At 39.1% G+C, this 27,243-nt stretch overlaps 1 gene segment (V, D, J or C); it reads right to left on the reverse strand.

Annotated features, from left to right (window-relative positions):
* Positions 1-5,284: 5,284 nt before the first annotated feature.
* Positions 5,285-14,245, reverse strand: LOC120537544. The segment is given in 3 exon segments: positions 5,285-6,060; positions 6,154-6,212; positions 14,219-14,245. Coding segments are annotated over 3 exon segments (402 nt in total).
* Positions 14,246-27,243: the final 12,998 nt, after the last annotated feature.

The raw sequence follows: 27,243 nt of genomic DNA on the forward strand, positions 1-27,243 counted from the left end.
GTCCACTACCTTGCCTACTGCCAAACTGCATTCTCTCTAAAGTTATTTCTGTTTCTGGAATTCCTAAATATGTCTGCACATGTGCCATGCAATTGACTGGCATCTTTTTTTGATATAATGCAAATAAAGGCTCTGGACTCAATTTAGACCAAATTGAACTAAATAATTTCCCACAGGAATGAAAAATCAAATAAAGGATCTCCTTAACATCTTTTGGTTTCTCCTAGACAGCAATGAGATCAGAAGAAAGTGTTGCCTCTTAGGTTTCAACAGAGATCTCAGTCACACAATTAGCTTGGATTTATCCCAATAGTTTCTTGATATTTATTTTTTTGCAATTTAAAAATATCTGCATTGTGTGCTCAGTAATATATGGTGAAGTGTGCAGTTGCCTCTGGTAATGAAACACTTTACTTTGATTACAAAAATGTAGTTCTGATTAATACAATTAGTTTCTCTAATTTATATTGCTGTGCTTCGATTAGATCATACTCATTCTGAAAGTAAAGGCAGACACGTGGTTAAGACTTTGGACTTCAAATGCTGAGACTGTAGGTTCAAATCAAAGTTTATGTCTCCTAAGGGATTTTAGGAGAAACATCTATGACAATGTCAATTCTTAAATGAAATATAAATGAGAATCACTTCTAAGCCATCAAAGATCAGCTGTTGGGCAGTAAAATTTTGCAGTGGATTTGAACATGGGTAGATTTTTTTACAATATATCCTAATATTTTATTTGCCCTTTTAGTTGCTTCTGTACATTGACTGGATGATTTTTTTACAAGAATGTTGTATTAGCGTAAAGCCCTAAATGCTTTGCAGAGGCCACTTCCTATATGCCAGGGTCTCCCATCTTTTATTTCTACTTAACATTCTATTTGGTTACATGCAGTATTTTTCTTTTTCAATGAAAATGCACTTCCACATGGATTGAAGATTGTCTGTGTGTTTGATTATTTTTACTGTCTCCTTAATATTTGCTTTGCCAAAATGTTGGTGACATCTGTATATTTCACACGTTCACTCTCTAAATCCTGCGGTGGGTTGGTGCCCTGCCCGGGATTGGTTCCTGCCTTGTGCCCTGTGCTGGTTGGGATTGGCTCTAGCAGACCCCCGTGACCCTGTGTGAGGATATTGCAGGTTGGAAAATGACTGACTGACTGACTCTCTACATCTGAATCAATGTCATTAATAGAAAGCTCAAAGTGAGTCCACTGGTGACCTCAGCCTTCCCCCATTTGGTTGTACTTTATATTTTTTGATATTTAACAAGCTTGAGGATTATTCTTCAGTGTGGAACTCTACCAGATGATTTGTTGAAGGTCTCAGTAAATGTTATATTGAAAATGTAAAATTATGTTTATTTTGTATGTCTGTTTAGAGAAATCTACAGTAACAATTTGTTTTGGTAGGTTCTTACGATAGCTGTTTTAGTACATTGCTTTTATGAAAGAAGTCTTCTAATTTATTTTTGATGACAATTTCAATAATTTTAGATAGGTAAAAGATGAGCTTATTTGGTGAATAATTTCTGGAATATATTTTGTGTCCATTCTAATGATTGGAGCCACATTTATATTTTGCCAATTCCATCTGAAGGCGATAGCTGGAATATGATACTGTGGCGAGTGGCTGGGGTGGTACCCAGCTGGGATGCCCAGGAAAACCAGAGGAGGGCTTATGCCTCCTCCAGACCACGTGGGGCAACCACCCTGGTTGATTTGGGGACCACTGGAACTGAGCTTGAAACCTCAACCCCATAGAGGCCCGTGGTCACTGCCAGGGGCACCCCAATGCCTGAGGAGCCCTGACTGTGCACCTGGAAGCACTCCAGGTGTCCCTGGTCTTCTTCCCCCCAGTGCTTCTGGGTGCGCAGCTGGTACTTCCGCCACACTGGGGAGTGCCGGTGGAAGCTAATCGGGAGGCACCTGGACCACGTCCTGGTGTGTATAAGGGGCCACCCGATCCATTCAGGGGCTGGAGTCGGGTGAGGAGAAGGACGCAGTCTTGGTGGAGAGGAGTGAGGCGGCCTGAAGAAGGCATTGTGTGAGGGCCTGCACTTTTGGGGAGTTTGGGGTTGTGTGTGCACCTATGTAAATATTAATTTGTAGAATAAAGCGTGTTGTGGGTGATTATACAATGTCTACCTGTCTGTGTCCGGGCGCTTACCACAATACACAATAAGGAAGATTGTTTGTGCCAAAATTAAATACAATCCAACGTGTTGACAACATTGCAATGCAATGCATGTGCACCTGGTGAATTTCATTTTGGTACAGTTTATCATGTCATAATTAAAACATATCAACAATCGATTGCATTTCACTAGGGCACACAATTTTCACATCCGTGTAAAATGCAATACAAATTTATTTTGTAATTTAATTCAGAATGCATGTCATAACTAAAACAAAGCAAACATATTGTTTTTCACTCAATGGCTGCTCAGAGTATATTGCATTTCAATTTGAAACTGAGCTTCAATAGTGCCAAAACTGAATGGGATCAGGTAACCAATCAGTGTCAAAAGGAGGAGCAGTGGGCGTTAACAATTGAGTTAAGGAGCATTATACTTCTAAACATTTCCATTTTCTGGGGCCAAGCGTAAGTTTTGTCAATGTCGACTGTGGAGGACTATGATGAAAAGTATGTTTTAGGCCTTGTTGAAAAATTTACTCTTATGTTGTGTAAAGTTGTCTTCTTTCTTTTCATGTTAAAATAATCCATGCAATTACATTTTTAAGGTATGCATTGTTAGCGGTTTAAACTAAATACTGAATACAGTGAAACATTTGTTAGTGTTGTAAGACAAAGTGCCCGGGCATTGCCCATTCTGTTAGGCTTTCATGGCACACCAGTCCTGTTAAGAAAGCAGATTTAACAGGCTGCAGACACCCAGCTAAACAAAACCCCCACTTGCATTCCAAACTAAGTAACTGAACTCCAGCTTGCACCAGGATCTGCCTGAAAACAAAGGTGTAAATTAGAGTGGCACTTCCATCTCTCCAGAGGCCCCTCTGCAGACCTGTTGAGTCAGAAGGGACAAAATGGACTCAAGCAAGGACAAAGACCTGTAATTAAAGGAATGACAACTAAGAAGGACAGAAGAGCCCACCTATTAAAAGACACTGATTTTGTAAATGGAAGTGACTTTATTCCAATCAGGAGAAGGTTCCACTGTCCTTTAAAACACACGCACCCCATTAAGTGAGTGAGTGAAGAAGGAAAAGAGACTAGGAATGGACACTCAATGAGTTCCTAGGGATTCTCTCAGGGAGAAGGAACTCTCTAAAATGACTTTCTAAAATCTTCTCTCAAACTAAAAGCTACGAACCTCTTTTCCTTTGAGGGCTGAATTCAACACATTCTTATCTATATGGACCAGAAACTGAGACCCAGTCTATCAAGCTAAAGCTGTGTGCCATTAGCCTGATAAGGCTGAGAAGCCATGACTTCAAGAGTGAAAATTCAGCAGCTAAACTCTTGGGCCTGAATGAGTGATGCCTTTTGCCTATTAAGTGGAAAAAGACAGCAGAAGGCAAGCTAAGGAAGGAGCAGCGCAGCACTGACAAGGATCATGCTGCAAAGACAAAGAGTGCACTCCAATGCATGAAGAATCCTCCACTTGAACCTGGAGCAACAGCAAAGCAAGAACTCCAACAACATCGGACATCATCCATAAAGACTGGATATTGTAAGACTATTTACCTGCTCCAAGATAAAGTAAAACTCCAAATACCAGTAAACAGCCAGCCTATATGTTACGGTATATGTTTGTCTGTCTGAGTCCAGTCTTTTTGTCAACATATATATGCGGTTATCATATTTCTAAACTTCTTGGGCCACATGTATGACGGCGTGTGTAGAATTCACACTAAAACATGGCGCACGGGCAACCTGGAAATGTGCATACACAATAAAAATCCAGATGCATAAAGCTGTGTGTACGTAAAGTTCCACACACTTCCCCTTTATAAAACCCAATGAACATGAAATTTAACGCATGTGCACGCACCTACAGCCCCACCTCGACTCCTCCCAGAATTTCACATATTTGAATATGCAAATCAATATAAATATCACCTTTCATTCAGTGTTTGGTTAAAAGACAATGGCAAAGGTACGTAAAAAAGAAGAATTTCAGTGTATACGAAGTGAATGCAATGAAAAATGTACCATTTGTTGGCTTACTCAGTGGTATAAACAACAAAAGTGTGGCGGAGACACTCAAAAATTCAAGTTCAGAAAGTCACACAGTGACCGAAATAAAGAAAGAAGTGGTCCGATATCACAGTTGACGTGAAAAGTACATGGCACCTAGGGCACCAAACAGGCTAGGACTGTCCCTGATTCCAAAGAACAATATATTATTTACCCTATACAATTCACTACAACTGATAAAACCATCAATACAGACTTGAGCTGTGAGTATTTTGCTGTGTGATGACTTCAGCTGGCTGAATGGAGGATGAGAGAGTGCAGGCTCAATCCTGAAACTGACACATTTGCATATCAAGTTGGTGTAGTGATAAAGAGCTGTGAAGAAAACTGAGGTGGTCCAGGAAAATGAAAATGTTCACAGGCTTCAGGTATTGTAGTTTTAATGTTTTATGTCGCCCTCAAAAAGTGCAGCACCTTTGTTTAAAAATATGACACAACCCCAAATGTACTATCATGCATATTACTAGATTTTCTCCCCAGGAAAACCCACTACACAGGAGCTCATTCCTGTTTCTTGATTCCGGCAGATGGGAACAGGCACACTTTCAATGCTTTTGAGAAAAGTACAGAGTTTAGTTTTTGTCTCTGAAACATTTTTATTATTACAGTGATTACGTTTTTTTCAAGAGGGAAATGTGTTTAAACACTAAATGACAGGCAGATGCCTACAGAATTAGCAGAAATGCTTCCAAACAGGGAATAAACACTTTTCTTCCAGGATCAATGGCTGAAATATCCTTGGTTGTGAAACACACTTTACTTCATGAAATGTTTACAAATCCAAATTACAAATCCAAACTCAAAGGTTAATTATAAATTCAATTATGAGCAACTTACTTGCTCATCACAAGCCAATACAGTATGCTGGTCTTCTAAGATGGCATCTGTCTATGGTGCCATTAATAATATAGTGCCTTGTAACTGTATTATTAATAACAGGGTACTTATGCATCTTATTCTAATCTGAATTTTTAATTAGACACTCACATTCTGAAGAAGCAAAAATAAAATGCAAGATGTACCATGAAAAGTATTAGTTCTTAACATAAGGTGGGATCAATTAAAGCCTGAAATAAAGAAGTGATAGCTGTATAGACATTTCTACAAGTCATTGGCAATAGACCTGAATAGATCACACTTTTAGAGGAATTTGAGCCCTCGTTTCTGCCTTTTTAACTTTCTTTTTCAGTTGCAGCAGCTCCACCTCTGGATTGTCAAGCTTTAGTCACATAATGAACTTCATCTGCTATATTATGCAATTGTGTTGGATGTATTCTGGTATATTTTTCAGAGGGGAAGTCTTGAAGAAGATGACAAGATCATTGGAGATGGATTCATTTCTGAAGAAGAGGTTATCGTCTCAGAGCCATCACTGTTTTTTTAATAAATATACCTAATGGTGCAAGTCAGTGTAGAGGGCCAGCTGTCTAGTGTGATGTGAGCATCTGAGCAGTAAGGTGAGATGTAGCGCAGCGAGAGGTTTTTGTTCTGCTATTTATCACTGTGATACCCCAGCACTAGCAGAGCTGTCCCAGGTTTGACAGTAATACACAGCACTGTCTGAAGCCTCCACATTACTGATTATTAACTGATAATCAGTTTTGCTGCTGGCTTTTGATGTGAACCGACTGGAAGAGAAACCAGTGCCATATAAGTCAGGAGCGCTGTGAGAGCGGAAGAAACGTAAAATAAACTGAGGGGGACTGCCTGGCACCTGCTTCTGCCAGCCTACATAGTTGCCCTCATCTTTCTGAATGTTGCAGTCCAAGGAAGCTGTTTGCCCAGGACTCACAGACATAACACCAGGCTGTGTCAGGACCTTCTGACCATCAGTATCTAAAACAGAGGAAATACAAAAGACATTCAGTAAGAAAAAAGGTGATTATTCTATGTGTGTGTGTTGGAATGATCCAGGTAAAACAGTCTTACATGTCAACCAGAGTGCCAGGCAGAAAAGTGCCACCCACATATCCAACATGCTTGCTGACCACATGCCCTACAGTTGAGAGACGCTCAGAGTGAGGAGTCAAGTGACAACAGTAACAGATAAAGAAAAATAAGAACCAATCATATTTGGATATTCAAGGATATGCAAATCAAACCTCCAGAGAGACAGGGTGGGGCTGGACTGGAAAGAGCAAGAAAGTGGAGGACAGAAGAAAGTGTGATACTGGACTGAGGGCTGAAGTATAAACAACCTTCATCTCCTCTCTGTCTAGTGGGGTGGTCCACTACCTTGCCTACTGCCAAACTGCATTCTCTCTAAAGTTATTTCTGTTTCTGGAATTCCTAAATATGTCTGCACATGTGCCATGCAATTGACTGGCATCTTTTTTGATATAATGCAAATAAAGGCTCTGGACTCAGTTTAGACCAAATTGAACTAAATAATTTCCCACAGGAATGAAAAATCAAATAAAGGATCTCCTTAACATCTTTTTGGTTTCTCCTAGACAGCAATGAGATCAGAAGAAAGTGTTGCCTCTTAGGTTTCAACAGAGATCTCAGTCACACAATTAGCTTGGATTTATCCCAATAGTTTCTTGATATTTATTTTTTTGCAATTTAAAAATATCTGCATTGTGTGCTCAGTAATATATGGTGAAGTGTGCAGTTGCCTCTGGTAATGAAACACTTTACTTTGATTACAAAAATGTAGTTCTGATTAATACAATTAGTTTCTCTAATTTATATTGCTGTGCTTCGATTAGATCATACTCATTCTGAAAGTAAAGGCAGACACGTGGTTAAGACTTTGGACTTCAAATGCTGAGACTGTAGGTTCAAATCAAAGTTTATGTCTCCTAAGGGATTTTAGGAGAAACATCTATGACAATGTCAATTCTTAAATGAAATATAAATGAGAATCACTTCTAAGCCATCAAAGATCAGCTGTTGGGCAGTAAAATTTTCCAGTGGATTTGAACATGGATAGATTTTTTACAATATATCCTAATATTTTATTTGCCCTTTTAGTTGCTTCTGTACATTGACTGGATGATTTTTTTACAAGAATGTTGTATTAGCGTAAAGCCCTAAATGCTTTGCAGAGGCCACTTCCTATATGCCAGGGTCTCCCATCTTTTATTTCTACTTAACATTCTATTTGGTTACATGCAGTATTTTTCTTTTTTTTCAATGAAAATGCACTTCCACATGGATTGAAGATTGTCTGTGTGTTTGATTATTTTTACTGTCTCCTTAATATTTGCTTTGCCAAAATGTTGGTGACATCTGTATATTTCACACGTTCACTCTCTAAATCCTGCGGTGGGTTGGTGCCCTGCCCGGGATTGGTTCCTGCCTTGTGCCCTGTGCTGGTTGGGATTGGCTCTAGCAGACCCCCGTGACCCTGTGTGAGGATATTGCAGGTTGGAAAATGACTGACTGACTGACTCTCTACATCTGAATCAATGTCATTAATAGAAAGCTCAAAGTGAGTCCACTGGTGACCTCAGCCTTCCCCATTTGGTTGTACTTTATATTTTTGATATTTAACAAGCTTGAGGATTATTCTTCAGTGTGTAACTCTACCAGATGATTTGTTGAAGGTCTCAGTAAATGTTATATTGAAAATGTAAAATTATGTTTATTTTGTATGTCTGTTTAGAGAAATCTACAGTAACAATTTGTTTTGGCAGGTTCTTACGATGGCTGTTTTTAGTACATTGCTTTTATGAAAGAAGTCTTCTAATTTATTTTTGATGACAGTTTCAATAATTTTAGATAGGACAAAAGATGATCTTATTTGGTGTATAATTTCTGGAATATATTTTGTGTCCATTCTAATGATTGGAGCCACATTTATATTTTGCCAGTTCCATCTGAAGGCGATAGCTGGAATATGATACTGTGGCGAGTGGCTGGGGGTGGTACCCAGCTAGGATGCCCAGGAAAACCAGAGGAGGGCTTATGCCTCCTCCAGATCACGTGGGGGCAACCACCCTGGTTGATTTGGGGACCACGGGAACTGAGCTTGGAACCTCAACCCCATAGGGGCCCGTGGTCACTGCCAGGGGCGCCCCAATGCCTGAGGAGCCCTGACTGTGCACCTGGAAGCACTCCAGGTGTCCCTGGTCTTCTTCCCCCCAGTGCTTCTGGGTGCGCAGCTGGTACTTCCACCACACTGGGAGTGCCGGTGGAAGCTAATCGGGAGGCCCCTGGAGCACGTCCTGGTGTGTATAAAAGGGGCCATCCCCATCCATTCAGGGGCTGGAGTCGGGTGAGGAGAAGGATGCAGTCTTGGTGGAGAGGAGTGGAGGCAGCCTGAAGAAGGCATTGTGTGAGGGCCTGGACTTTTGGGGAGTTTGGGGGTTGTGTGTGCACCTGTGTAAATATTAATTTGTAGAATAAACGTGTTGTGGGTGATTATACAATGTCTACCTGTCTGTGTCCGGGCCTCTTATCACAATACACAATATGGAAGATTGTTTGTGCCAAAATTAAATACAATCCAACGTGTTGATAACATTGCAATGCAATGCATGTGCACCTGGTGAATTTCATTTTGGTACAGTTTATCACGTCGTAATTAAAAACATATTAACAATCGATTGCCTTTCACTAGGGCACACAATTTTCACATCCGTTTAAAATGCCATACAAATTTATTTTGTAATTTAATTCAGAATGCATGTCATAACTAAAACCAAAGCAAACATATTGTATTTCACTCAATGGCTGCTCAGAGTATATTGCATTTCAATTTGAAACTGAGCTTAAATAGTGCCAAAACTGAATGGGATCAGGTAACCAATCAGTGTCAAAAGGAGGAGCAGTGGGCGTTAACAATTGAGTTAAGGAGCATTATACTTCTAAACATTTCCATTTTCTGGGGCCAAGCGTAAGTTTTGTCAATGTCGACTGTGGAGGACTATGATGAAAAGTATGTTTTAGGCCTTGTTGAAAAATTTACTCTTATGTTGTGTAAAGTTGTCTTCTTTCTTTTCATGTTAAAATAATCCATGCAATTACATTTTTAAGGTATGCATTGTTAGCGGTTTTAACTAAATACTGAATACAGTGAAACATTTGTTAGTGTTGTAAGACAAAGTGCCCGGGCATTGCCCATTCTGTTAGGCTTTCATGGCACACAAGGCCTGTTTAAAAAGCAGATTTAACTGGAATGAAGGCAACCAGCTACACAAAACCCCCACTTGCATTCCAAACTAAGTAACTGAACTCCAGCTTGCACCAGGATCTGCCTGAAAACAAAGGTGTAAATTAGAGTGGCACTTCCATCTCTCCAGAGGCCCCTCTGCAGACCTGTTGAGTCAGAAGGGACAAAATGGACTCAAGCAAGGACAAAGACCTGTAATTAAAGGAATGACAACTAAGAAGGACAGAAGAGCCCACCTATTAAAAGACACTGATTTTGTAAATGGAAGTGACTTTAATCCAATCAGGAGAAGGTTCCACTGTCCTTTAAAAACACACGCACCCCATTAAGTGAGTGAGTGAAGAAGGAAAAGAGACAAGGGAATGGACACTCAATGAGTTCCCTAGGGATTCTCTCAGGGAGAAGGAACTCTCTAAAATGACTTTCTAAAATCTTCTCTCAAACTAAAAGCTACGAACCTCTTTTCCTTTGAGGGCTGAATTCAACACATTCTTATCTATATGGACCAGAAACTGAGACCCAGTGACCCAGTCTATCAAGCCAAAGCTGTGTGCCATTAGCCTGATAAGGCTCAGAAGCCATGACTTCAAGAGGGAAAATTCAGCAGCTAAACTCTTGGGCCTGAATGAGTGATGCCTTTTGCCTATTAAGTGGAAAAAGACAGCAGAAAGCAAGCTGAGGAAGGAGCAGCGCAGCACTGACAAGGATCATGCTGCAAAGACAAAGAGTGCACTCCAATGCATGAAGAATCCTCCACTTGAACCTGGAGCAACAGCAACGCAAGAACTCCACACAACATCGGACATCATCCATAAAGACTGGATATTGTAAGACTATTTACCTGCTCCAAGATAAAGTAAAACTCCAAATACCAGTAAACAGCCAGACTATATGTTACAGTATATGTTTGTCTGTCTGAGTCCAGTCTTTTGTGTCAACATATATATGCAGTTATCATATTTCTAAACTCCTTGAGCCACATGTATGACGGCGTGTGTAGAATTCACACTAAAACATGGCGTACGGGCAAAACTGGAAATGTGCATACACACAAAAAAATCCAGATGCATAAAGCTGTGTGTACGTAAAGTTCCACACACTTCCCCTTTATAAAACCCAATGAACATGAAATTTAACGCAAGCGCACGCACCTACAGCCCCACCTCGACTCCTCCCAGAATTTCACATATTTGAATATGCAAATCAATATAAATATCACCTTCGTTCAGTGTTTGGTTAAAAGACAATGGCAAAGGTACGTGACAAAAAGAAGAATTTCCAGTGAATATGAAGTGAAGGCAATGAAAAACGTACCATTTGTTGGCTTACTCAGTGGTATAAACAACAAAAGTGTGGCGGAGACACTCAAAAATTCAAGTTCAGAAAGTCACACAGTGAACGTAAATAAAGAAAGAAGTGGTCCGATATCACAGTTGACGTGAAAAGTACATTATTTGTATGAAAATGTACTATATAAATAAATGTTTTGTTGTTGTTGTATAGGATAGGATATCCGTTCACAAGTCTGTGTTTACCTGTGTTTTTTATCCAGAGCTGTGTAGTGCAGGTAATCCACAACACACCAGTAAAATCAATCATATTTAAACTACACTCCTCAAAAATATTAAGGGAACACTTCATCATCACAGTCTCCAATCAAATGTATGAGTCTGTCACATACTCAAATCAAATGTATGTTTTTATTATATAACAATAACAATAGCAGCTCACCACTCAAAGCGCTAAATGCAAATGAGGATCCGGATTCAAACCAAGAGTCCTGTTGACTGTGAAGCAGCAACTTTATCTCCACACCACCTAAGCGGATCTGTGAGACAGCCATGGGGACAGGCACACTTTTAATGCTTTTGAGAAATGTACAGAGTTTAGTTTCTGTCTCTGATGCATTTTTGTGATTTATTTACTTGCACATCACTAGCCAATACAGTATGCTGGTCTTCTAAGATGGCATCTGTCTATGGTGCCATTAATAATATAGTGCCTTGCAACAACAGCGTGGATATCAAATAGAACTGGTAGAAAATGAAACATGCAAACACACATGCATGCAAATGTTTTATTTTGTACCCATTAATGTTTAGGCTTCAGTTTTTACACATTAGGCCAACCTGTAAATTTCACAATTTTACTTCAGTTTTATTCTTGACTAAAAGCAAACTTGGTTTGTTATACCTTTTGTGAATATGTTTATTTGATATTTGGTCTTCAGTCTTCACACATTCTACACTTCATGTCAACATTATATTGGTATCACTATAACATATGAAAAGTTTCTATTTTAGCTATGTGTTCAACATTTCTTGCTTTGCATTTCCTATGTCATCCTACATAAACACAGATCGTTGTAGTCATGAAATACACATGAAATGTATGTATTCCAAACAGTGACGGTTTTGATATGGGCACATGGGCGTTGCCCAGGGCGGCATCGTGTTGGGGACGGCATCTTGGGCATCGGCAAAAATTTTTTTTGCGTGCACCCATGCTGCCCGACATCATGCCAGTACATTTTGGGATTGCATGGGCACTGATTGGTTTTCTATTGCTCATTTGCGGAAGTAAAGGCGCCTCCATTTGTGAGTCGCCTGCTGCTTGCTGCTTGCCGCAGGGAGGAGAGGGGGGGTGGTGGGGTATTCTCCTGTGTGAAGCTGACGCCAGCTCAATGCGTGTGCTCTCTCTGTTCTTTATCACAGGTTAGTAAATTCACCATAATTGGAGTGCACATTACAGACTTTAAAATGGTAAAATATCGTCAATGAGATTTTGAGCATGTTGATAAAATGATTTGAGTTAGTAAGAGTTTTTGTTTGGATATATATGTTTGCGTGCTAACTTACTAATGCAAATGACTCGTAGTGGAGAATGGTAGGCAGGGAAAGTTAACCCGAAATATTAAACTGACTGCAGCTCTGAGAGAAAAGGTTTATGTAGTTGTTAGTGACCTGCTGGTGAACTGATGACTGGAGATGGTACTGAAGTGAAAATTCTTTACACTATAACGAAATATTTTGGTGCTGTTTAAATGTAAAATTTGATTTTGTCTCTGTTAGACATTACATTTCCAATAGTTTGTTTTATTGCACCGATTTTGTTCAGTATTTATTAGAATGCTTGGGGGCGCTGGTGGGGTGCCAGAGGGGTGTTCGCCTAGGGCACCAAACAGGCTAGGACCGCCCCTGATTCCAAAGAACAATATATTATTTACCGTATACAATTCACTACAACTGATAAAACCATCAATACAGACTTGAGCTGTGAGTATTTTGCTGTGTGATGACTTCAGCTGGCTGAATGGAGGATGAGAGAGTGCAGGCTCAATCCTGAAACTGACACATTTGCATATCAAGTTGGTGTAGTGATAAAGAGCTGTGAAGAAAACTGAGGTGGTCCAGGAAAATGAAAATGTTCACAGGCTTCAGGTATTGTAGTTTTAATGTTTTATGTCGCCCTCAAAAAGTGCAGCACCTTTGTTTAAAAATATGACACAACCCCAAATGTACTATCATGCATATTACTAGATTTTCTCCCCAGGAAAACCCACTACACAGGAGCTCATTCCTGTTTCTTGATTCCGGCAGATGGGAACAGGCACACTTTCAATGCTTTTGAGAAAAGTACAGAGTTTAGTTTTTGTCTCTGAAACATTTTTATGATTACAGTGATTACGTTTTTTCAAGAGCGAAATGTGTTTAAACACTAAATGACAGGCAGATGCCTACAGAATTAGCAGAAATGCTTCCAAACAGGGAATAAACACTTTTCTTCCAGGATCAATGGCTGAAATATCCTTGGTTGTGAAACACACTTTACTTCATGAAATGTTTTACAAATCCAAACTCAAAGGTTAATTATAAATTCAATTATGAGCAACTTACTTGCTCATCACTATGTTGGTCTTCTAATACAGTATGCTGGTCTTCTAAGATGGCATCTGTCTATGGTGCCATTAATAATATAGTGCCTTGTAACTGTATTATTAATAACAGGGTACTTAGACCTGAATAGATCACACTTTTAGAGGAATTTGAGCCCTCGTTTCTGCCTTTTTAACTTTCTTTTTCAGTTGCAGCAGCTCCACCTCTGGATTGTCAAGCTTTAGTCACATAATGAACTTCATCTGCTATATTTTTGTTGGATGTATTCTGGTATATTTTTCAGAGGGGAAGTCTTGAAGAAGATGACAAGATCATTGGAGATGGATTCATTTCTGAAGAAGAGGTTATCGTCTCAGAGCCATCACTGTTTTTTTAATAAATATACCTAATGGTGCAAGTCAGTGTAGAGGGCCAGCTGTCTAGTGTGATGTGAGCATCTGAGCAGTAAGGTGAGATGTAGCGCAGCGAGAGGTTTTTGTTCTGCTATTTATCACTGTGATACCCCAGCACTAGCAGAGCTGTCCCAGGTTTGACAGTAATACACAGCACTGTCTGAAGCCTCCACATTACTGATTATTAACTGATAATCAGTTTTGCTGCTGGCTTTTGATGTGAACCGACTGGAAGAGAAACCAGTGCCATATAAGTCAGGAGCGCTGTGAGAGCGGAAGAAACGTAAAATAAACTGAGGGGACTGCCTGGCACCTGCTTCTGCCAGCCTACATAGTTGCCCTCATCTTTCTGAATGTTGCAGTCCAAGGAAGCTGTTTGCCCAGGACTCACAGACATAACACCAGGCTGTGTCAGGACCTTCTGACCATCAGTATCTAAAACAGAGGAAATACAAAAGACATTCAGTAAGAAAAAAGGTGATTATTCTATGTGTGTGTGTTGGAATGATCCAGGTAAAACAGTCTTACATGTCAACCAGAGTGCCAGGCAGAAAAGTGCCACCCACATATCCAACATGCTTGCTGACCACATGCCCAATGTAGTTGTTGAGAGAAGCTCAGAGTGAGGAGTCAAGTGACAACAGTAACAGATAAAGAAAAATAAGAACCAATCATATTTGGATATTCAAGGATATGCAAATCAAACCTCCAGAGAGACAGGGTGGGGCTGGACTGGAAAGAGCAAGAAAGTGGAGGACAGAAGAAAGTGTGATACTGGACTGAGGGCTGAAGCATTAACAACCTTCATCTCCTCTCTGTCTAGTGGGGTGGTCCACTACCTTGCTACTGCCAAACTGCATTCTCTATAAAGTTAGTTCAGTTTCTGGAATTCCTAAATATGTCTGCACATGTGCCATGCCATTGACTGGCATCTTTTTTTGATATAATGCAAATAAAGGCTCTGGACTCAATTTAGACCAAATTGAACTAAATAATTTCCCACAGGAATGAAAAATCAAAAAAGAGATCTCCTTAACATCTTTTTGGTTTCTCCTAGACAGCAATGAGATCAGAAAGAAAGTGTTGCCTCTTAGGTTTCAACAGAGATCTCAGCAAAGGCACACAATTGGCTCGGATTTTCCTAATAGTTTCTTAATTTGTTTTTTTTTTTTTGCAATTTAAAAATATCTGCATTGTGTGCTCAGTAATATATGGTGAAGTGTGCAGTTGCCTCTGGTAATGAAACACTTTACTTTGATTACAAAATGTAGTTCTGATTAATACAATTAGTTTCTCTAATTTATATTGCTGTGCTTCGATTAGATCATACTCATTCTGAAAGTAAAGGCAGACACGTGGTTAAGACTTTGGACTTCAAATGCTGAGACTGTAGGTTCAAATCAAAGTTTATGTCTCCTAAGGGATTTTAGGAGAAACATCTATGACAATGTCAATTCTTAAATGAAATATAAATGAGAATCACTTCTAAGCCATCAAAGATCAGCTGTTGGGCAGTAAAATTTTGCAGTGGATTTGAACATGGGTAGATTTTTTTTACAATATATCCTAATATTTTATTTGCCCTTTTAGTTGCTTCTGTACATTGACTGGATGATTTTTTTACAAGAATGTTGTATTAGCGTAAAGCCCTAAATGCTTTGCAGAGGCCACTTCCTATATGCCAGGGTCTCCCATCTTTTATTTCTACTTAACATTCTATTTGGTTACATGCAGTATTTTTCTTTTTTTTCAATGAAAATGCACTTCCACATGGATTGAAGATTGTCTGTGTGTTTGATTATTTTTACTGTCTCCTTAATATTTGCTTTGCCAAAATGTTGGTGACATCTGTATATTTCACACGTTCACTCTCTAAATCCTGCGGTGGGTTGGTGCCCTGCCCGGGATTGGTTCCTGCCTTGTGCCCTGTGCTGGTTGGGATTGGCTCTAGCAGACCCCCGTGACCCTGTGTGAGGATATTGCAGGTTGGAAAATGACTGACTGACTGACTCTCTACATCTGAATCAATGTCATTAATAGAAAGCTCAAAGTGAGTCCACTGGTGACCTCAGCCTTCCCCCATTTGGTTGTACTTTATATTTTTGATATTTAACAAGCTTGAGGATTATTCTTCAGTGTGGAACTCTACCAGATGATTTGTTGAAGGTCTCAGTAAATGTTATATTGAAAATGTAAAATTATGTTTATTTTGTATGTCTGTTTAGAGAAATCTACAGTAACAATTTGTTTTGGCAGGTTCTTACGATGGCTGTTTTTAGTACATTGCTTTTATGAAAGAAGTCTTCTAATTTATTTTTGATGACAGTTTCAATAATTTTAGATAGGACAAAAGATGATCTTATTTGGTGTATAATTTCTGGAATATATTTTGTGTCCATTCTAATGATTGGAGCCACATTTATATTTTGCCAGTTCCATCTGAAGGCGATAGCTGGAATATGATACTGTGGCGAGTGGCTGGGGTGGTACCCAGCTAGGATGCCCAGGAAAACCAGAGGAGGGCTTATGCCTCCTCCAGACCACGTGGGGCAACCACCCTGGTTGATTTGGGGACCACGGAACTGAGCTTGGAACCTCAACCCCATAGAGGCCCGTGGTCACTGCCAGGGCGCCCAATGCCTGAGGAGCCCTGACTGCGCACGGAAGCACTCCAGGTGTCCCTGGTCTTCTTCCCCAGTGCTTCTGGGCGCAGCTGGTACTTCCACCACACTGGGAGTGCCGGTGGAAGCTAATCAGGAGGCAACTGGAGCACGTCCTGGTGTGTATAAAAGGGGCCATCCCCATCCATTCAGGGGCTGGAGTCGGGTGAGGAGAAGGATGCAGTCTTGGTGGAGAGGAGTGGAGGCAGCCTAAAGAAGGCATTGTGTGAGGGCCTGGACTTTTGGGGAGTTTGGGGGTTGTGTGTGCACCTGTGTAAATATTAATTTGTAGAATAAACGTGTTGTGGGTGATTATACAATGTCTACCTGTCTGTGTCTGGGCCGCTTACCACAATACACAATAAGGAAGATTGTTTGTGCCAAAATTAAATACAATCCAACGTGTTGACAACATTGCAATGCAATGCATGTGCACCTGGTGAATTTCATTTTGGTACAGTTTATCATGTCATAATTAAAACATATTAACAATCGATTGCCTTTCACTAGGGCACACAATTTTCACATCCGTTTAAAATGCCATACAAATTTATTTTGTAATTTAATTCAGAATGCATGTCATAACTAAAACCAAAGCAAACATATTGTATTTCACTCAATGGCTGCTCAGAGTATATTGCATTTCAATTTGAAACTGAGCTTAAATAGTGCCAAAACTGAATGGGATCAGGTAACCAATCAGTGTCAAAAGGAGGAGCAGTGGGCGTTAACAATTGAGTTAAGGAGCATTATACTTCTAAACATTTCCATTTTCTGGGGCCAAGCGTAAGTTTTGTCAATGTCGACTGTACAGGACTATGATGAAAAGTATGTTTTAGGCCTTGTTGAAAAATTTACTCTTATGTTGTGTAAAGTTGTCTTCTTTCTTTTCATGTTAAAATAATCCATGCAATTACATTTTTAAGGTATGCATTGTTAGCGGTTTTAACTAAATACTGAATACAGTGAAACATTTGTTAGTGTTGTAAGACAAAGTGCCCGGGCATTGCCCATTCTGTTAGGCTTTCATGGCACACAAGGCCTGTTAATAAGCAGATTTAACTGGAAATGAAGGCAACCAGCTACACAAAACCCCCACTTGCATTCCAAACTAAGTAACTGAACTCCAGCTTGCACCAGGATCTGCCTGAAAACAAAGGTGTAAATCAGAGTTGCACTTCCATCTCTCCAGAGGCCCTCTGCAGACCTCTTGAGTCAGAAGGGACAAAATGGACTCAAGCAAGGACAAAGACCTGTAATTAAAGGAATGACAACTAAGAAGGACAGAAGAGCCCACCTATTAAAAGACACTGATTTTGTAAATGGAAGTGACTTTAATCCAATCAGGAGAAGGTTCCACTGTCCTTTAAAACACATGCACCCCATTAAGTGAGTGAGTGAAGAAGGAAAAGAGACGAGAGAATGGACACTCAATGAGTTCCTAGGGATTCTCTCAGGAGAAGGAACTCTCTAAAATGACTTTCTAAAATCTTCTCTCAAACTAAAAGCTACGAACCTCTTTTCCTTTGAGGGCTGAATTCAACACATTCTTATCTATATGGACCAGAAACTGAGACCCAGTGACCCAGTCTATCAAGCCAAAGCTGTGTGCCATTAGCCTGATAAGGCTGAGAAGCCATGACTTCAAGAGGGAAACTTCAGCAGCTAAACTCTTGGGCATGAATGAGTGATGCCTTTTGCCTAGGAAGTGGAAAAAGACAGCAGAAAGCAAGCTGAGGAAGGAGCAGCGCAGCACTGACAAGGATCATGCTGCAAAGACAAAGAGTGCAATCCAATGCATGAAGAATCCTCCACTTGAACCTGGAGCAACAACAAAGCAACAACTCCACACAACATCGACATCATCCATAAAGACTGGATATTGTAAGACTATTTACCTGCTCCAAGATAAAGTAAAACTCCAAATACCAGTAAACAGCCAGACTATATGTTACAGTATATGTTTGTCTGTCTGAGTCCAGTCTTTTGTGTCAACATATATATGCAGTTATCATATTTCTAAACTCCTTGAGCCACATGTATGACGGCGTGTGTAGAATTCACACTAAAACATGGCGTACGGGCAACACTGGAAATGTGTATACACACAAAAAAATCCATATGCATAAAACTGTGTGTACATCAAGTTCTACACACTTCCCCTTTATAAATCCCAATGAACATGAAATTTAATGCATGTTCACGCACCTACAGCCCCACCTTAACTCCTCCCAGAATTTCACATATTTGAATATGCAAATCAATATAAATATCACCTTTCATTCAGTATTTGGCTAAAAGACAATGGCAAAGATACATGAAAAAGAAGAATTTCAGTGAATATGAAGTGAAGGCAATGAAAACGTACTATTTGTTGGCTTACTCAGTGGTATAAACAACAAAAGTGTGGCGGAGACACTCAAAAATTCAAGTTCAGAAAGTCACACAGTGACCGAAATAAAGAAAGAAGTGGTCCGATATCACAGTTGATGTGAAAAGGTGACTCACAGCCCACCGTCTGTTTATTCTGTTTCAGACAATATTACAAAAACTGACATCCGTGTGATGGTCGGCGGTAATGGTGCTGCTGTGCAGAGTACATCTTCAGGCTCTGGATGCTAACACACCACTGTCTTGGAAACTGCAAGGCAACCATCTGGCTGTGTGCTAACAGATGCTGTTCTGAAGTCACAAATTGAAATAATGGATGATGCAAGAGATGTAGCCAATGAACTAAGGAAAATAAGGGCTGTACTATGTGATATTCACCAAAAATGAAATGAATTGTTTAAAAATAAATGCTACATCTGTGAAACCCGTGTTTACATTCTGCTAATTACATTCAAACAAAGTTGAAATGCTGCCTGATTTGGCTGACCATTTGGTGGGTCAAGGTCAGGTTCATCATACCACGTGTCTTCAGGTACAGGCAAGCCACGATTGTGTGCCACATTATGCAGGATACTACATGCTTGCACAATGTGACACACTTTCTTTGCACTATAGAGCAGCACATTAATAAAGTGGAAATGCTTTCTATTTACATGAGCAAATTCATTCTCTGAAGTCGTCTTTATAGTGTAGCGTCGGCACCGAGCACCACAACAGATCGGTTCTCTGCTCTTTACATGGGTCATTGAGGTGTCATAGCTTTAAAAGGACTTCTTGCCTTTTCCCATTCTAGTTGGAAAAAGCACCTGCAACTGTGCAGTGCTGCTGTTTTACAGGTTCTCCAGCTATATAATGCCAGCTCATTTTTTGGTGATTCATCCCTGGAAGATGTGATTTGTCCGATGCTGTTGCAATAGCAATGTGCATGCAGCTGACTGCTTCGATTACATTTGGGAAACTAGATGTTGGTATGAATTACTCTTTGATGTTTCCCAGTTCAGCCATAGTGTAAGGAATATCTCATATATCTGGATGACAAGCAGATAATATGGACAGAACTGACAAAGGAGCAGATTGAGCACAATTCCTTAAAGTCTGCCTTTGTAAAGCCGGCACCAGTTTAGCACTCAGCTCCAAGGGAATAGTTCTTGGAAATCTAAATTAACTTAGAAGCCAGTCATCATCATCATCTCTAAATACGCACTCTCTTCTAATTCTTGCAATGTCTTCTAACAATGCTAAAGCAGCTATGGTAGTTGGAACAATTGGGCCATTCGTCCACCATTATATTTATTATTACAGAATGATTAAAATCAAGTGCCTTAAATTTGTAAACGATATGCAGTTAAATTCAGTGTATTTGATAGATCCAACATCATTGTGCATATCTGAAAAAGGGAGACCACATAGAGACAGTAGCACTTCTTTGACGTTGGGTGCTGCCAGTTTGTAAAACCAAGCTGAAATGTATGTACTCAAAGTGAGGGTCTATGGTGAAAATGTGCGTAGCTTTGCTCCAAGTTTAGTTTTTATACATCTGGAAATCAGTGTGGAAACTGATGAGGCCCCTTATGTTTATCTACAGAAACTCTGAACTGCAAAATGAAATAAATATAGGTTACGTATGAGATAAAGTTAGATTCATTACACTAAGACCGTCATTGAAGCTCTTAGACGGTAGCAACTGTTCACCTGTCTCAGTCCAATGCCGCTGAGCGGTGAGGTGAAACCAGCATGTGAAAAGATTTTAAAAGTAGATTGAGAAGATTTTGTTCAGCTGTTTATCAGTGTGATACCTCAGTATCGACAGAGCTATCTTTGGTGTGACAATAATACCCAGCACTGTCTGATGCCTCCACTTTACTGATTATTAACTGGTAATTGGTTTTGTTGTTGGCCTTTCCAGTAAACCGGATGGAAGAGAAGCCTGTTCCATAATACCGAGGATTACTCCAGGAGTGATAGAAAGACATAATATGCTGTGGAGGACGGCTGGGAACCTGCTTCACCCATGACATGTAGTAGTTTTCATCTTTCTGTATGTTACAGTCCAGTGTGACTGTGTCCCCAGAGTCACAAATAGAACATCAGGTTGCATGAGGACCTTCAGTCCACTGGCATCTGAAAAAAGCAACAAAATGATTGAATTGAAAGAAGACGTGATAATGATTTTGTATTTGTGGCTGAAAAAGTACAGAGAAATGTTCATTACATGTCATGAAGAAAGCCAGGAAACAGAAGGCCACCTGTCTGTCCATAGCCCTTACTGACCGCATGTCCAGCTAAGATAAGAGCTCAGTGTGAGGAGCTGACGAGAGACAGGTATAAATAAAGAGGAGGAATCCAACCAGAGGCCAGGAACTTAATGAATATGCAAATCACTCCTCCAATGAGGCTTTTGTGACATCTGACTTTACTGGGCTTGTACTTTGAGTACTTTCAATGGCCATTGACATTTTATTAAAATGTGTCCATAATTGTTTTTAAACTAATACAAGGCCTAAATCTGTGTAGTCATTGTTCAAAGCCATCAGTTCAAAGAAGCAGTGTGGTACTTGAGTGAGAGCCTATCACCCATGACGGGTTAGGTGGGGGACAAGTGGGACATCGTCAGAGTAATATTCAAAATTAGGAAAGATACAGACATACTAGACTTTATTTGAAAACGAATTCATTTAAATGTGTGTATACATAATCTCTAAAAAGAAAATGAGTTAACATAAAACATGAAAATTCATTCAAATGTTCAAATTTTATGTCAATATAGTACTCCTTTGTGTTACAGTGTCCTAGGTAACCCTATTTTCCTCTTTATACTGCTAATTGTGTAGACCTTAACAAAATGTCTTAATTCCCATACTCTTACCACTCTTTTCAGGTACTGCAGTTTAGCACTTCCTCCCCACTTCACTTCTACATCTATAACCTCAAGCAGGAGAGCCACACTTCATCTACACATTATGAATAATAAATTGTATTTTAACTAGTGCCATACAAACAAAAAGAATGTGGCTTTGCAAACCAAAACCAAAAAGCCCGATGATGCTAGATGTGTAGTTTCAGGTGTCCAAATAACTTACATTTACATTTGATGCACCTTGGTCAGCTCATCATCTGCACAGGCCCAGGCAGCCTGCCTGTCTCAATACGAATACTGAGACAGAGTTGTCTCTCTTCATGGCAAGATGGAGAGAGAGAGAGAGAGAGAGAAAGAGAACAGTACTCCATTTGGTTCCAGTTCAGCTACTTTACAGTGTAGATGTAATAAACAAGCAAAAAAGAAAATGTTTTTTTCTGAACTGCAGACTCTTTATATTAAATCTTAATTGTTTTGATCAAACAAACCAGAATGAACTGAATTTACAGGACTTTAATTTCAAGCATTGCAAGCATAATTTCTTGTAGGCCTACATTCTTCCTGTATTGTATCAGCAATTTGTGCTTCTGTTCCAGTTGTTTTATTTTTCAATAATTTTATGACATGGGAATGGGAAACTAGTGCAGATGCCTCTTACATCCTGCTTTAATTAATTTATAACATATGAATGGTTGGATGCTGTAGGATTAGGAATTACACAATTACTTTAAAGCTTGACAAAGAAAGGAGTGTGGAGGTATTTGAAAAATCAAACACTTTGATCAGAGTTATTCACCATCAGAACAATATAGCCAATCAAATATGTGCAATTTCACATGTCCCAAAATCTCACATGTGCATTTTAACATAAATATGGCTTGTATGAGGGGCCAAGAGGGGATAAAACTATAGAAGAGCAACAGAGGAAGTGGTGTCAGAGATCGAGACACGTGTGACCATTTCATCTGGACATCGGAAAACATAACCTATGAAGAACACTGAACACTGCTAAATCTAAAGGACAACATCCACCCCTTGACATTTGATTTTCAGAAAGCTTTTCTAAGTCTGATTATATCCAGACTTTGCTATCTATTTTATTTTCTATTATGTTTTCTTCTAATTATTATTGTTGATAAATACCTATTTACTTTTAAATTTTCAAGCCAAGAAAGCTGATGAGTATTGATCTGTGCCTTCTATTTTCCCACACATGTTCATACAAAAAGGGATCTGGAAATACTTGTTATTTTTATATATATTCCTGTTAATAAGTAAGGACATGTTTTCTATTCACTTGTGCAATTTCTCACTTAAATATGGAAGTAAATCAAAACAAAACCAAACATGTGCCATGAAAAGTTTACATGATTTTCAGCCTGTCGGGAGGAACCCTTTGGGCGTGAAAGATTGTTGCACAGAAAGACTAAGAGCTGAACTACCATGCATGGCTGGTCTTCTTTAGAAACATTTGAGTCACATAATATTGGTGTTTTTATGTGTATAAACTATTTTACAGTGTGTGTGTAATTACAAAATATGGATCAATACTCTACAAGTGTGTTTTGTCTTTTCTATCCGTGCCCCATAGACTGCAATGTAAAGCACTGGTGTGGGTAAGATGTTTTTAAATGTATAGAAAACAATTAACTTTAGAATACATTTTGTGGGCAAATGAATATATAGCATATTTATGAAGAAATACCTTTGACTTGACTTATACCAAACTTACTCTTTAACAGTGTGTTCCACAAATCCTGTTTTCCATTCCATTTTAAGTCTATCATGATATTCATTTGTTTTATGTTTTCACCCAGTCTGTATTAGTTATGTGTTCAACTGCTAATTAGACCACCATCTCAAACTATTCATCACAGCATATGCAGATATACTATTAACTCCAAAATTTTGAAGGTAACATGCTAAGTCTATCATGATATTCATTTGTTTTTATGTTTTCACCCAGTCTGTGTTAGTTATGTGTTCAACTGCTAATTAGACCACCATCTCAAACTATTCATCACAGCATATGCAGATGTACTATTAACTCCAAAATTTTGAAGGTAACATGCCACAGGTGCCAGTGCCAACCGTTCTGCTAATGTAATCGCACATGTGTTCACAAAATAGCACTTGTGGCCATACTTCACACATTTGGGGTTGACTTGGTTATCTTTTGTGCTTTTTCCACCCATGGCATAACTCTTAAATTTCATCAGCCAGTAGATTGGCATCGCATCCATAGCCACCAAATATCTTCTTTCCAAACAGGAGAGATGTTATCACTACCAAGAAAGGTAATTTTATTTTGGAAAAGCCAGGGTTTATTGTAAAAAAAATATCGTGAGCCTGTTTTTTTATTTTACTTTACTTAAAATGTATAATGGGAAGTACAATGAGGTTTGAAATATAATAGATAAGTAAACAATGAGGTTTGAAATATAATAGATAAGTAAACTACGTATAAGCCTGTGGAATTGTGCTTTACTTCCTGCTTAGTGTTATCAGATCATCTAACATAAATGACCTTTTTGCACTGCCTGCTATTTGTGTATACAGTATTTTCAATTAAAATCTTCACAGTGTTGTGCTTCTGCTTGGCATAAAACTGCTTCAGCATTTAGTTGAGAAAATAGTTTCAAATAGTTTCAGATTTTCAGCCACATCTATTTCATGGCTATATGAATTTAAGAATTGTTAAAAAGCAAGCGGTCCACACAGATTCTTGGAGCCTTACTGTGAGGCTCTTTGGCAGCATTTTATACAGTTCTCCTTTAACAGCCACTAGGCATGTCTGCCAGTTATTGTTACTAACTTCTGCTGCTTTACCCACCTGCTTCTCTCCTATCACTCCATCCCTTTTTAACATGCGTTATCTGCCAGTCACATAACGAGAATGGTTGGTCAATCAAAGATGTGCACAGCCTTCAGTGAGTGCTCTAGCATTGTGCTTTACAGCCTTTGTGAATGTGCTTACTGTTTGAGCTTGGGGTTAGTTGGTTGGAAATTATTTTCCTTCTGCCTTGTATTTGTTCTGCTATGCTTTGGAGAATGTGGCAGGGTATTATCTTGAATCTTGGTATGCCTTTGACAAATCTTTTATACTGTGGCTTTTGTGACTTAATGTTTCATTACTTCCAAAGTCATACCCCTAGTATCCATTGACCAACATCATCACGTCTTGATGACGACACCACAAAATAGCAGTGCGTCTGGGAAAAGCCAAATGGTGGCATGGTAAACACCAAAACGTTAAATACACATCATATGAGAGTGAAAATGAAACAAGTATCTCCATATTAACCTCTTAATCCCCTCTGCCGGATATATCCGCATCGTAGCATTATTGCTGATGCTATACTGCCGGAATTATCCGGCACATTTGCCTATGGTTATGTGAATGCCTGGCGCGTAGTATAACTGACGCTTTGCCGGGTATTATTACTACATTGTATTTTGACAACTCTGTGGTTGTATTGGCGGAAAATTTTTCTTTGCTGGTCACGTGATAACCATTCGGAAGTGAAAGTTGTGAATATGGCTAAACTGACTTCAAGTGAGGTTTTGCAGGCAATTTTGGACAATAATTCTGATCACGATTTTAACAGTTCTGAAGAATATTTTAGCGACATTGATGATCAGCAACGTGCGCTGCTTGATACTGTGAATGACGACGCATCGGATCATGGTGATGAGTGGGTGTATCCGTTTGAGGCAACGTGTAGATTTACTGTTGATGTAAACAATTACACTGCTGAGCAGTTTTATGAGCTGTTTGTGTCACCTGACTTGATCAGACATTTTGTTCATCAAACAAATCTGTATGCAGGACAGTTTATTGAGAAAAATCCCAATTTACCTCCACATTCCCGTGTTCATGGTTGGGTAGACACTGATGAAAACGAAATGAAAAAATCATTGGGATTTTAATGTTGATGGGAATAATCAGAAAACCAGATATTGAGATGTACTGGTCTACAGATCCTATGTATGCAACACCTATTTTTGCAGATATCATGAACGTAACCGATTCTCTTTGCTGCTGAAATTCTTTCATTTGAATGACAACAGCAATGAGCCAGATAAGAAAGATCCAAACCGTGACCGCTTGTTCAAGCTACCTGAGAAAATGTACATTTTGTGTTTAATTACACGTTTGCCCATTTCTAGAACTTGCACAACATTTAGTGGTAAATACTGCTTGAATAAATGTAAAAAGTAAAAACGAAAATTGTTCAGATTTCACCTGCATGGGGAATATTTAGGAGTTGGCGGTTAAAGGGTTAAAAAAACCCAAACCACCTCCAAACCTGGGGAAAAAAATCACATGTAAAAAAATATGTCATTACTTTGATTAGATCTCATCCTGTTTTTGGATTTTAAACAAGTATCATACACAATACTCTTTACGCTCTGTTTTTTAACCTGAATGTACCCATGATCAGTTTTTGCTAGATTAGCATTTCTGTACCAGATTGAAATGCAGGGTGGTCAATATATGTCTCAGGGATGGCAACATTCAGAAGCTTTGCCAGAATACCAAGAAAGGAAATATTTCAAAAGAGCCAGTGTGTGGTGTTCTACTGCAAAGTGACACAATGTTTGCCTTATGAGGACTGAACAGCAAACACTTGGGCTAAAGGCACAATGTAAGCATCACAATATAAATTGATCTGGATTTTAATTAGATATATTCATTTACATGATGACATGTGTTAGAGTGTTAACAATTTAGTATTACTAAGACAGCCTCTGGGTTTTGACTGTTAGCTGCTTTCCCCCATAGTGAAGTTGCAGTCCAATGGTGAAGCAAGAGATTTTTGTTCAGCTGTGCGTCACTGTGATACCCAAGCACTTCCAGTGCAGTCCTAGGAAAGCAGTAATACACAGCTCAGTGATGACTCCATGTTGCAAATTACTAACTGATAATCAGTTTTATTGGTTTAGGTCTTTGATGTGAGCCGAATAGAAAAGAAACCAGTCTCAAGCCAGTATTCATGTTCATTTTCATCTCTCCCAATATTACAATCTAGCGTGTCAGGCACTTTTACAACATTCTGACGACTGGAATTTAAAATCAAAAAATGTAAGAAATGTTTCAGCCTGAGAAGGAAAATACAATACATCTATGTCTGAAGATAAGAAAGCATCTCTCACATGTCACTCTGAATATCAGGGATCAGAGTGCCATCTATGTTGCCATTTTTGTCGCCAAACAAAATTTATTTCATGAAATATTTTAAGCGGAACTTAAAATTTCACTGCAAACTCAATTTTGAGTGAATGGCTGGGTCATCACTAGCCAACAATGTATTTAAAATACAAACTGACATCTAAAGGTGTGACAAATGGAAATCTGAAATAAAGTGATAACTGTATGAGGATTTGAACATTTCTTCAAGTCCTGTAAATACAAGAGATCTGTACAGCAACACAATTTGAATGGAAGAAGAGTCTTTCTTTCTTTCTTTTACAGACGCTTAGACACCCAAACTATACTCAGACAACGGATCTCTTATACTGTATTCGCCCATTTTGTTGGATGTGTTCATGTACATTTTTTAGAGACAAAGTTCTAAAGAAAATAATAAGATCTTTGGAGATTTCCTGTCAGCAAATTCTTTGATGGATACATCTGTACTGTAAAAAAAGAGGTTATCATCACTGTGCCATCACTGCTCATTTAAGAAATATATGCAAGAGT

The sequence above is a fragment of the Polypterus senegalus genome, chromosome 10 (assembly GCF_016835505.1).
Source record: "Polypterus senegalus isolate Bchr_013 chromosome 10, ASM1683550v1, whole genome shotgun sequence".
In the NCBI taxonomy this organism is placed as follows: Eukaryota; Metazoa; Chordata; class Cladistia; order Polypteriformes; family Polypteridae; genus Polypterus; species Polypterus senegalus.